Here is a 13,291-nt window from a genome sequence, read left to right on the forward strand (position 1 = left end):
CTAATAGTAGTCGATTGGTAACCATGACTATGGCTTTCTAGGGTTAGTTCATCTATATTAACGTCTATGTTGAGTTCTACCCTCATTCCCATGGATAGACGTCACTCGACTCTCAGCTCATTGCTCAATGAAGACTTACCATTACAACTTGACTTTGCCCCTTGCTATTTTTCGTCAGGTCATTTAGTTCCTCGGATGTGCACGAGTCCACAGATCCTCTACGTGCCATCTTTCACCTATTCACCTATGGAGGCCGCCTCCATCGATTGTCGTCTCACTACCTCGACGCTCCTTATCCTGTAGTTCCTCGTTGCACCTCATGCAATCTTTTTTGGTCTCAACAAAGCTCAAGCCATCGAGCTGCTAAGCTGGTCGCACTTGGTCAATGCTTTAGAGCAACTCCAACACCACCTCAATACTTCTCATCTTGCACTCCTTCAGATGTCCCATACCATCCTTCTTCAATCTCTTCGCTCCTTCAAATCACTAGGCGTGCCACCTTATCCATGCCAAGCAAGGAGCTCTTCAAGCAATACCTAACTTAAACCCTTTGCCCAATCATAAATCCAAAGTCACAACAGATCACTTGTGAAAAATATATATTTTTATACTTTAAAAGGATATAAAAATGTCATTATAAGATATAACATCTTTTTATAGAAAATATTTTATCATGTACCTAAAACTCTCTTAGAATGTACTTAATGTTCGTAATCCTTTAAAGAACTATTATCAGAAGTTGCCAAATTAATGATCTACTACAATCTGTTTACATCTATGGTTGTTTAACCAACTATAATTGCAAATGATAATTGTGATGTGCATTTATACTTGTTACTTGCATATATTACTTACAGGTTTCTTTTGAAGCTATGAAACATGTGGAGTTTTCATGTTGTTGAATAAGAACAGTTTACTTCCTTTTTTTTAATTCTTTTCCCCTAGATATTGGAGCCCTCATAGAGATGATGTAATGGTTTTCAACTTTGCTTGTAGATTATCTTATTTTGTTGTGTTTGATGCACCATGGGATTTAACTGTTTCATTTTTTTAACTAATAGTTTTAGGGTTTAATGATACTAAGCTTTTCCCTTTCATAAGATGCTTATAGCGCTATCGTTTGCTCAATGGGACTAATTGCACTGTCAGTTCAAGACTATTTTATGGTAGATAGGATAACCGCTGGTTCATTTAACTAACTGTACAATGATAAAACCCAAACTTAAAGCAGAAAAGCTACCCTAATATTTATGCTTATATTTGAGGTGATTTATTAAAAATTTTCATCAGAAGAGAAAAATCTTTATGGTGCTTTATGACATGGTAACTTGTGCCATCTACTCATCTGGTTTTTCGTCTTGTGTTAATTTCTCAATGTTCTTTACCCTATCTGTCTGTCAGTTTATGATTTTATACTAACTTCTCGTTTCATTTTCTCTAGGGGACAATCACAGTATAATGATCTACTATCCTAGTTCTGCTGGCGGTGGGATGAAAGTATTATTCCGAAAGGTATTCATTTGAATAAAATTAGGTATTCGTTTGAATAACATTAAATTATTTTTACAGCTTCTTGTAGAATGCGTAATAGACCAAATGTGGTTTGACCCTAGGACCTGTGTTGACGGGAGCTTTGTACACCGAGTTGCCTTTTATTTTTTGTTTATTTTGCTTTTTCTGTTGTTTTATACATTTATCAAAAATTGTCATCCAAGTGAGTCTATCGAAGTTGAAAAAAGTCAAATTGTTTGAGAATAGGGTGGAATTGGTGTTACAACTTGGGGTACAATCAAATTGAATTGAGCTGAATAACATGAAAATATTTATATTTGAGTTCGAGCTTGAAAAATATATATGATATTCAAAGCTCGAAAATGCAAATAATTTTGGCTCGAGCTTGATTCAAAATAAAATTCGAGCTCGAGTTTGATTCGAATTGTTTGAACCTTGATTCTAGCATATTCGAACTATAATTTAAAATGACTTCAATTTGAATTCAATTTGAATTATTCAAACCTTAATTTGAATATTGTTATTTGAGATAAAAGAATTGATAATCTTTATTGAACAGTGAGATATATTTATTTACAAACTAGGAATCTATATTAGGAAACTATAATTAGGCTAATTGACAGATATACTAACTAATATATATAGATAATACTCCTTAAGTTTGAGCATAGATATTAATCATACCCAACTTGTTACAAAGATAATCAACTCGAACCCCATTTAAAGCTTTTGTGAAGATGCCCCCCTAATTGTTCTCCAGTCTTCACATATCTCGTATAAATCAAGCTTTGTTGAATTTTCTCACGAACAAAATGATAATCAATTTCAATGTGCTTAGTTCGCTAATGAAACACAAGATTCAATGCAATACGAAGAACAACTTGGTTATTACACCATAGTTTTGCCTGTATTGAAATTTGATATCCTACTTCAGTCAAGAGTTGATATATCCACATTATCTCACACACCATAGCCCTATATTCGGACTTTGCACTGGATTGTGACACAACATTTTACTTCTTATTTTTTCATGAGACTAAATTTCCTCCGACAAAGATATAATAACCTGAAGTAGATCTTCTATCCATTTTGGAACCTGCCCAACCTGTATCTAAAAAACATTCAATATGAGTGTGCCCATGATTTACGTATACGATATTTTGTCCCAGTGCTCCCTTTAAGTAACACAAAAGTTACTCTAACACTGCCAATGATGAACAGTTGGAGATGACATAAACTGACTGACAACGCTAATTGAATATGCAATATCTAGAGTAATTCAACTTCCCAACCAACCTTTGATCTCTCTCAAGATGTTTATATTTGTTCCCTATCTCCTCCGAGGTGCATGTTCTGAGTCCTTAGAGCACTACAAGGCTTTGCCCCCTAATTTTCTTGTCTAAGTTAATAGGTCGAGGACATATTTTCTTTGAGATAGAAATATACATGTTTTACTCCTCTAACTTCAACACCTAAGAAATACTTTAGCACCCCCGAATCTATAATTTAGCACCCCCAAGTCTTTCGTGAAACTGAGTATGAATGAAAGATTTAAGAGATGAGATTCCCGTAGTATCACTTTTAGTGATAACAATATTATCCACATACACAAATAACAGAATGATACTAGCTTTTGACTGCTTGTAGAATGCAAGATGGTCAGACTTGCTTTTCATCATACTAAATTTTTCAACAATCTAACTAAATTTTTCAAACCAAGCATGAGAACTCTGTTTTAAACAATATAAAGATTTTTGAAGATGACAAACTCGCCCTGACCCTGCAACAAAACCAGGATCTGATGACGAAGTGGTAATTTTTTAACAACTTGACTAAATTTTCCAAACCAAGCACGAGGACTCTATTTTAAACCAAATAAAGATTTTCGAAGATGACACACTCCCCCTGACTCCCTCGAGTAACAAAACCAGGATCTGATGATGAACTAGTAGATGCAGGACATGAATTAAGAGGTTGACGCCTTGTGTAGACTTGAAGAATAGGAGGCTTGATAGTAGTTGGTTCTGTGACGAGTGCGGAGGATGTGATAGAATACACTAACAAATCATAATCCTCCCTTTGAATAGTCGGAATAGGTGAGGACGGGAAATAACACCTATAATCTTCCATGAAGGTAATATTAATTTAGATAAGTTATTTGTTAATACTAGGACAATAACATCTATAACTTTTCTGAAGACAAAGAATAACCAAGGAAGATACACTTCAAAGATTTGGGATTTAATTTAGTAACATGTGGATGAACATCCCGAACAAAACAAGTGCTACCGAATATCCTAGGGTTAATAGGAAACGACTTATTGGGAAAAGGATTTTGTAAGGGATTTCACCATGTAGATAGAGAATGTCATACGGTTAATGAGGAAATATGCTGTAGAAACTGTATCAGCCCAAAAAGGTTTAGGAATATTGATTTGAAATAAAAGGGCCCATGCAGTTTCAAGAAGATGTCTGTTTTTATATTCAACCACACTATTTGGGGATGGAGTATCAACATAAGAGGAAGTATACCATTCTGACCCATATAAGATTGGGATAAACTAGACGTATATTCCTTGGCGTTATCACTTCGCAAAGTACATCTCAGCACAAAACACACAAAACAGAGAAAATAACTCAGAACGATTTTTCATTAAATATAACCACATTATGCGAGAATAATCATCCACAAAAGTAACAAAATACCTGAAACCAGGTTTAAACAAAATAAGACAAAGACGGAAAGACCCTAAATATCAGAATGAACTAATTCAAAAGGAATAGTAGCACATTTATTTACTCTAGGACTCGAACTAAGACGGTGATATTTTGCAAACTAACACGACTCACAATCTAATAAAGACATTTTGCCATATTGTGGACAAAGCTTTTTGAGCAAAGGAAGAGATGGTTGTCCTAACCTACCATGAGTCTCAAAATGAGAAGTGACACTCGAACAAGCAAAAGAATTTGAGAGTGGTGTGTCAAGAATATAGAGGCCTCCAGACTCATGTCCTTTACCAATAATCTTCTTCGCCAAAAGATTCTGAAATAAGTAGTGATCAAGAAAACATGAGATGCAATAGTTAAGATTACGAGTTAATTGATGTCACATAGAGCAAATTAAAGGATAAATTCAGTAAATGTAAGACCGAGGATAGAGGAAGCAAACGGGTAGGATTGATAGCGCTAGACCCACAAACACAAGATGGAGACCCATTAGCTAAAGTAATGGTAGGAGTGTTAGCTTTGGATTGAAAAGTAAGTAGAAAAGAGACTAGAATTACTTGTCATATGATCCATGACATTAGAATCAATGACCCATTTGGAGGATAAAGAAAGAAGACATGAGGTTTATTTACTTGAATCAACAATAGCAGTGACCGAGGGAGATGAAGACTTGAGTGATTCTTGATACTTTGAGAACTTGGCAAATTCATTTGCAGAGATAAGGACTGATTTATCAGGGGCATCATTAGTGGATACAATATGGGCCAAGTGTTTTTGCTGATTTTTATACTTAAGCTTTCTATACTCAAACTTTGTATGACCTGGCTTACGACAGTAGTTGCACATAATACACCCGAATTAGGAGCATCATTAGTATCATTAGTGGATGCAATATGGGTTAAGTGTTTTTGCTGATTTTTATACTTAAGCTTTCTATACTCAAACTTCGTATGACCTGGCTTACGACAGTAGTTGTATATAATGCACCCGAATTTGGCCTTCGAGTTTCAAAGTCTTGTGAGCCACCTCCTTTGTTTCCACTGTGACAGGTTGATCTTCTAGACATATAATTAGAATTGCGACTCACCAAAGCACCACTAAGTGGAATGGGTGCTGTATTTTATGTACGGAGAACACGACTAAATACATCTTATAAAGAGAAGACCTCAGAACCAGAGAGAACTGCGACTTAACAGAAAGTCAGGATATAGGCCAGTGAGGAAGCTCATGATAGCCATCTGCTCTCGTTGGTGTTGTTTAACCTTCACATTAGGCTAAAGGATAACAACTTATTAAGCTCCTTATATGTCTTCTTGAATGCCATAAAATAATTGATCAGATGTTGATTTTGTTTTTCCACACGGTAAAATGCTTTGTAAACGTCATACATGCAGGAGAGATTTTCTTTTTCAAGTACAGAAATTCCAAGCAATCCATTAGTTCTTTTACAAATTCACCGTGATTGATCAAACCAATTACCTCACTATCATACAATTCTGAATCCGAAGGAACAAGAGAGCATCCTCTCTAAGCTTCGAATTATGTTGAGGAGGGTCATCAATCAAATGACTATCTTTGTCAATACTTTATAGATAAAGACGAACAATCTTACTCCAATCCAAATAGTTCGAACCATTTAGCTTGTTGTCCGTGATTTTAGACAATCACAAGCACAACATTTTCATCACAATAGAAGGCTTATTGGCAGCCATAAGACTTTATCTCAAAGGAAATCAAAGAAGAGAAAAATTCGAAGGAAGATCTAAACTAACAAGTACAGACAAATCCACACGCGCTTAGGTGCTGCTCGAGTTGAGGAAATTAGGGCGACAAGTTTAGGCTGGCGGCAAGGAATGCTGGTGGCCAAGATTGAGCAACACTGGCGATGCTTCTAATGATGCGTATTGAGAGAGTAGCGGTGGCGGTCGCCGGGGATAGGACTGACGCGATGGCTGCTCGACAGTCGGAATTTGAGACCACGACATCGTGGAAGGAGAGCCGGCACCCGATGCGACGGTGGGTTAGCATAGGAGTACCTCGTGTGTTGTACGCCGAGGAAGGCCAGGCACAACAGCGATTGGTGCGGTGACAAGTAGGAGTCGACTTCGTGCGCGGACAGAGGAGGGACGGAAAGTGCCGATGAGGAGGTCGTGGTATGTCGGTGGAGGTGCGTGCACATGGGTGACAGTGAGGTAGTGACGCGCCGCGAAGATGAAAACACGTGAGAGGTAGAAGAGGCGGAGATGGAACCCTAATTTTGAATCCCTAATTTTGAAGTTGCTTTGATATCATGTTATTTGAGATAAAAAGAATTGATAATCTTTATCGAGGAGTGAGGTATATTTATATACAAACTAGGAATCTATCTTAGGAAACTATAATTAGGCTAATTGATTGATATATTAACTAATATATACAGATAATATGATAACTAATATATACAGATAATATGGTAATTAATATATACAAATAATAAATATATTTAAGTTAAAATTATGTAAAAATAATTAGAATTTGAGTTCGGCTCATGAGCGATTCGTGAACAATTGAACAAAATATTATGGGTTCGAATTCGGCTTGAAAAAATTATTGAACATGTTCAAGTTCGGCTCGAATTGGATAATTTCGAATACTAATCAAACATTTTTTGAGATGGCTCAAAAAGCTCACAAACCGGCTCGATTCGTTTGTACTCCTAGTTACAACTAAGAGTAAGCATTGCACTTAGTTTATGTCAATATAGGGAGTTCATGCACACTGTATATCAGATAGTTTATATCTCCTATTTTTTTTTGCTTCTAGCAGCACATGATTGTTGTTATGTCATATGAATGATTTTGGAACTCTTAGTGGATCTGTATAGTCATCAAATAGAACTTCCTACTATATAGTTCATTGATAAATTTGATTAAATTTACAATAAATGCAAAGTACTTTTTAGGAAATTATTTTGGATTGATAAAGAAATTTAAATCACAGAATAATTTGGTTAAATTTTTTACTCGCAAATTGAGAACTGAAAATTAAAATTTTTCACAAACCACTAGCCTCAAACTCAGGATTTTAATTCAATTTGATTTTGTCTAAATTAATTCAAATGGACTAACTATTCAATTTCTTCATTCATAATTGCACATACAAACCACATATGCTATATTCATTCAATCATGTGTCAACATAAATCAAGAACTTAAGAAGCTGTATACGTGGACTCAACCAACCCTAATCAATAGAATATTAATTCCACCCATGGAATTCATCTTAAACAGTTCTGAATCCAATTCAAGCCATTAAACCAAAATAAAACTTTAGGTGAAATGCCTATAAATAATCAATCAAACATGCATATCATAATTAAAAACTTAGAAGATATAATATATGCAACTATGTATCAGTTAGCAATTAAGCGATAATAAACCTTGAAAGTTTCTACATAATATTTATTGATATTCATATATTCTTTGCTTTGCTAGGTCAACAGACAAAGTGGGAGTTTGGGAGTGATAAATAGGTAAAGTTTGTCCAAAATTTAGTTTGACACAGTCTAGCATAATATAGATATACGTCAGTATTGGTACTATATAATTTCTCCTAAAGATTGAAATTGTTATTAAAACTGAAAGTTTAGCCTTAAGGATTTATTCTCCTAAAAGAATGATCTACCAAGATACAACAACAATCAAGCCTCATCCCATCCTTTAACTTCCACCACTTAATTTTAGGAGTCGTATATATTTTCCTTCTATTGATACTATGCTGGGTAGTTAAGCTTTATCCAGGGATGATCTTGCAATTTTCACAAATCTTTCTATCTCTCTTCCTAACCATAAGAAAGTTAATTTGTGATTTATTATTCACACTTTTGAACATGACCGAATATTATTCTCTTTTCTTAAAAAATGTATTAGTTAATATAAGGTCATATGTTATCGCAAAATGCAATATAGTTTCTCTTCTTCATTTCTCGTTTCAAACCCATAACCTACCCTCTCATATTCCTCATTTTTCACTTGATATGCCTATTTAGATCGTCTCCTATTAAAATCATTTTATTTAGCGGAATGTTTTGTAGTACTTCATCTAGGTCGTCTCAAAACCTGATTTGGTAGTTTCATTTAATCCTACTTGAGGTGCATATATGCTAATTGTGTTCATAGTTTCTTTCACCACTACTATCTTAGAGCTATAATTCTATCCCATTTTCTAACTACTACTACAACTTCATCCTTTAACGAACTATCTACAACAATACTCATTCCATTTCTTGTTTTATTCTTTCTTATATACCATAACTTAAAACTCAAGTTCTTTATTATCTTTGCCTTCTCGCCAACCTATTTTGTCTCTTATATACATAAAATACTAATTCTTTTCCTAATCATCTACTGCCTCTAATGATTTACTAGTGAGGGTTCTTATGTTCCATGTTCTAAATCTTAGGCTATTAGTTTTCCTATAATATTTGTTCTTATCTAACCTATGGTGTGAGAACTCTAGCTTATTTAATACGACACCTAAGTTCTCATGGAGATGTAGCAGCCCTTGCCAATATGTTACAGTTGGACCTTGTAATGCGAACTCTTGCATATTTAGCACTACACCCGAGTTCTGAAGATGTAGCGGTCCTTGCCGAGATGTTAAAGTCGGACCTTGTAATGTATTCCTTTCAAGGAACAACCTAACATTAATAGAATAGTTTAATAGATCCATTCATTGAACATGGTTGATGGTGCATTTGTTAAAATGGGTATTGGAATCAGATAGTTAAAGAGGTCAATAAACTTAAAATCGACAGAAAAAATAAAAATGAGAAAATAATTAATAATTTTAAAAATATATTTTAGATTACAATAGATGGTCCAAAATATTAAGACACTCATTATGTCATTAGATTTTCAGTTAGTGACTCTAATATAAAAATAATGTGATATTTATGAATATACAACTAATAAATAATAAAAAGTATTATAACCGCTAACAAAATTATATTTTTAATATGGTTTACTCAATAACAGTAGATTATTAATATATATATATTTTTCACAAAGATGATTTAATGTTTAATGCTTATAGATTTTAGTTGAATGCCTAACTATATTCGAATTGATTCTCGCTCTTCAATACGAGCAAGTTGAAATTTGGGTGACGCATTGGCTCTAAGCGATGACAAGGTTTCGTTAAGTGGTCCTTGATCTTATAGTGAATCTTGAATTGTGACAAGAGTAAACAATTTAAGTTGACTTTCTATTCCTTATGCAAATTCTATAAGAATCAAGTTAGTATAATTAGATTAGCCAATTTTTTTAAAGTTACCAGTTTCACTAAAATTTCAATAAATGCCATCAATTTTCTTGAATTTTTTAATGCAATCTAATTGGTATTTTTCTTATAAATTCTTAATCTTTTTGAAATGCCAATTTCTCAAAAAAAAAAAAAAAAAAAGGGTTTGACCATTGACAAAGATTTTCTCATGTGAATTCTCTAAGGATCAAGTTAGGATAAAAAGGATGACTAGATAATCAATTTTTTCGAAGTTATCTCAATTTCAATAAATTCCAATGAATTCCATTAATTTTCTAATGTAACTGTATTAGTTTCTATCTAATGTCTTTGATTCTCTATTTTCCCCTGAATTTCTCAATGTCTGTGAAAATGAAATTTCAAATTCTAAAAAACACCGAATTGTTACTGATACTGATCCAATTGAGCAATCCGTATCAGTATCAACCTATTTTGCCAATTATGAATGGGATAATGAGTTAGGGATGTAAACTATAAATCAGCATATAACAGTGACACTTTGCTTCAAGTTGGTTCTTAGGGCTACTATTTTGGCCATGAAATTCTACTTTATATTAAAATGTTTTCCTGTATAAGTTTTTTTCCCAATAATATTTATTTTATTATTCAGACTGTACTATTCTCTGGTTTAAATTTATTGGATTATAATAGATATCATTTTTGGTGTTATAGGTGGGCAACCGATCTAGTGAATTCCATCCAGAAGTTAGTAGAGTGAGACGCGAGAGTTCATATATTTATGAAGAGTTCATTCCCACTGGTGGCACAGATGTGAAGGTACTACCCCTTTGTAATCCGGAGAAGGATTCAATTTCATTTCTGTATAATCTTCTATTTAAGAACACAAGTTTATAAATCTAAGTGTACTTCTAGAATGGAAGTTGTAGATTTCCAAGTTCACTATGCTACTAACTGGTCAATTTATATGCAATCATGTAGCTAATCATCTTGTAAATTATCTACCATGTAGTTAAATTAGTGTAGAGTGCAAACTGAGGCAACTATCTGTTTTTCCAAATCTTTTTTTTATTATTGTGGTTACCTTCTTGAATGTGTATTTATGTCAGAAGAATATAAGTTTCACTATGCAACTATCAGTTGTTATTTGGAGTCAATATTGTCAGTATAGAAGCTAACAACATTTTAAGTTTCACTTTAGTGAATTGCATAGTTGTGTACTTAATTGAGTTGTAGTTGATAATGTCAATCCTTCATTCCTTTTGACCAATATGCATATTGCAGCTCTATTAACTGTGGGTATCCATGATTGATTTGAGATGTTGCATTGTAAGATTTCTCCTTTAATATAAAGAGAGCTAAAATAGAGATGATTTCCACATGAAACTATATTGTAGTGAGTGCATGATGAGCATTGATGGATTTGATTCCAGTTGATTTCTCAGGCACCTCTTTTAAATTCTCACTAAAATTCAAAAAATAATAACAGAATAGAAGAGTGATTTGGGGATAAATTGATGGAAGTTAAATATAAGTAATTGGCTCATTCTACCAATTTGCTTAGAAGAGAAGTGACGAAATCATCATTATCACATTGGGTTTCATATTTTGAAATAGGATCATTAGTGAAGAGGAGACCATGAACCTTCATTTGTCAAAAGAAGAGCGACGACTGCCGACAACACTGTGTTAGCTGCACGTTTGATGCAAGGGGCATTCAATGGCATGGGTCAAAAGGAGATGAGTTTGTTTGCCTATAATTACTATTAGTTTAGTAGTTAAAATTAATATATTAATTAATTATTTTAAATAATTTAATTAATAAAATGTGATTAAAATTACATTCAATTAAATGTATTTAAATCAGATTTAAATATCTCGAATATATTTTTTTTATAACCTACATTATTAAGGTCTTTGAATACCTTTTAATAATTATGCTATCCTATGATAGCTCATTTAAAAGTCATATACAACACATACAATGATATTAGCATATAAACTACTTTTAACCCAATTTAACCTTGCTATTAATTTCCAAAACACAACCACCAGACTAGCATGCCTCACCACTTTAATTTAACCTTGCTATTAAATTTCCAAAACACAATCACCAGACTAGTATGCCTCACCACCTTACTTGCAATATTAAACCACTATTTCTTAAACTCTCAATTCTCACACCTATTATCTCATAATTCCCTCATTTTTTCCGTAGATTGACTCTCACTCATCATAAAAAAATATTAGTTTTATTTAGCTTAATTAGTTATTAAAAAAAAAATTTAAAATAAAATGTGAAAATTTAAATAGGGTAAAATTTTATATCTAATATGGACAATGATTTATGTTGTATCTAACGTTTGTGACATTGAGAGAGACTAGAGAAATTGTGCAAGCAAGTGATGAGAGATTGTGTCAACTTTTGTCTTCTCTCAGCTTTAGTTTGAGCATTAAGAAACAACTATAGATTGACACAATGCTTTAATTATTTTTTTTTTAAAATTAAGAAAATAATCCATTTATGTTTTTCACTATTTGTAATTTATTATATTGAAATATCATTAAAAATACATTGTAGCAAAAAGTGATTACGCTCACCCTAGGCGCTCCTCACAGCCCGTCCTTAGGTTATGTGAAGGAAGGTAAATCACGAAGTCAGCTTATAGCCGACCGCTAAGTGGTTAGAGGGTAGGAGGAGTTTTTCCCGAGGGTATGCGTCCGCTGGGAGTTGATATTATTAAAAATACATGATGATTACAATAGGTGTCCACTAATCATATCACAAATTAATTTTATAAAAAAGGTCAATTTAAAGGTATATATTTTTTTTGAATTTAATTTTATTGAAAATTTTTAATCTAAAATTCCAAACTTGATTAAGTTGCGTTTGTGCTTTTTTATTTTTTTAGAAATTTTATACTTATAAAATTAAATAAATTTAATTACAAAATTTAATTTAACCTAAAATATAATATTTTGCATCCTAAAATTAGAAAAATCTTGAATATATATATATATATATATATATATATATATATATATATATATATATATATATATATAATCTACTAATAATTATAGTCACATGAAACAAGCAAGCCAAATTAAAGTTAAATGACATAAGTTTAAATTATTTCATTGCTTTTTATTTTGTTTTTTTCTAGCACAGTACAAGAAACAAAGTAACAAAGTGGTAGTTAAAGATTAAAAGTTTTTTCAAATGCTACAAATTTCAAATATAATTGCATAAACCAATAAAAATGTACATTCATTTTAGATAGAATTATATCTCAATAATAAAGAATTTCTTGTGGTTTTAAATGTGAAATGACCAATGTATAAAATCTAGTGTTGTAATTGGCGATAGGCTGTGGCGGTGTGGTCAGTGACCACCTATCGCCTTGGTCGCCTAGGCAGTGCCTAGGCATTGCTTAGGCGGTTGATTTTTTTTTTAATTATTTTTATACATAATTAAATAATATATTAACAAAAGGATCAAAATTAAATAAAGGATAATTTTTTAAAAAAAATTACTATAAAATATATTAACTAAAAATAAAAAAGTTAATCTAAATATATTTTTAAAAAATAAATAATATTTTTATATATATATATTACATTTATAGTATAATTTTATTGTGCTTTAATTAAGCTTATTTAAATTATCCCAATCATGATTAAAATTATTAATCTAAAATTTTGATTAAATCCTAAGTTAAAAAAAACTTATTTTATTCGACGATCGTCTTCGGTGTTTCGGCATCGGACGTGTCACCGGACGCGACGA

General features: G+C 32.5%; 1 protein-coding gene across 1 annotated transcript in view; it reads left to right on the forward strand.

The window, feature by feature from the left end:
* Positions 1-13,291, forward strand: part of LOC122042905 (inositol hexakisphosphate and diphosphoinositol-pentakisphosphate kinase VIP2-like) — a 133,160-nt gene that overhangs the window by 15,656 nt on the left and 104,213 nt on the right. Inside the window, exons 7-8 of the mRNA XM_042603297.1 lie at positions 1,442-1,512; positions 10,216-10,320. Of these exons, the coding sequence (XP_042459231.1) occupies positions 1,442-1,512; positions 10,216-10,320 (176 nt within the window). The remainder of the gene's footprint in view (positions 1-1,441; positions 1,513-10,215; positions 10,321-13,291) is intronic.

Source organism: Zingiber officinale, chromosome 2A (assembly GCF_018446385.1).
Source record: "Zingiber officinale cultivar Zhangliang chromosome 2A, Zo_v1.1, whole genome shotgun sequence".
NCBI lineage: Eukaryota > Viridiplantae > Streptophyta > Magnoliopsida > Zingiberales > Zingiberaceae > Zingiber > Zingiber officinale.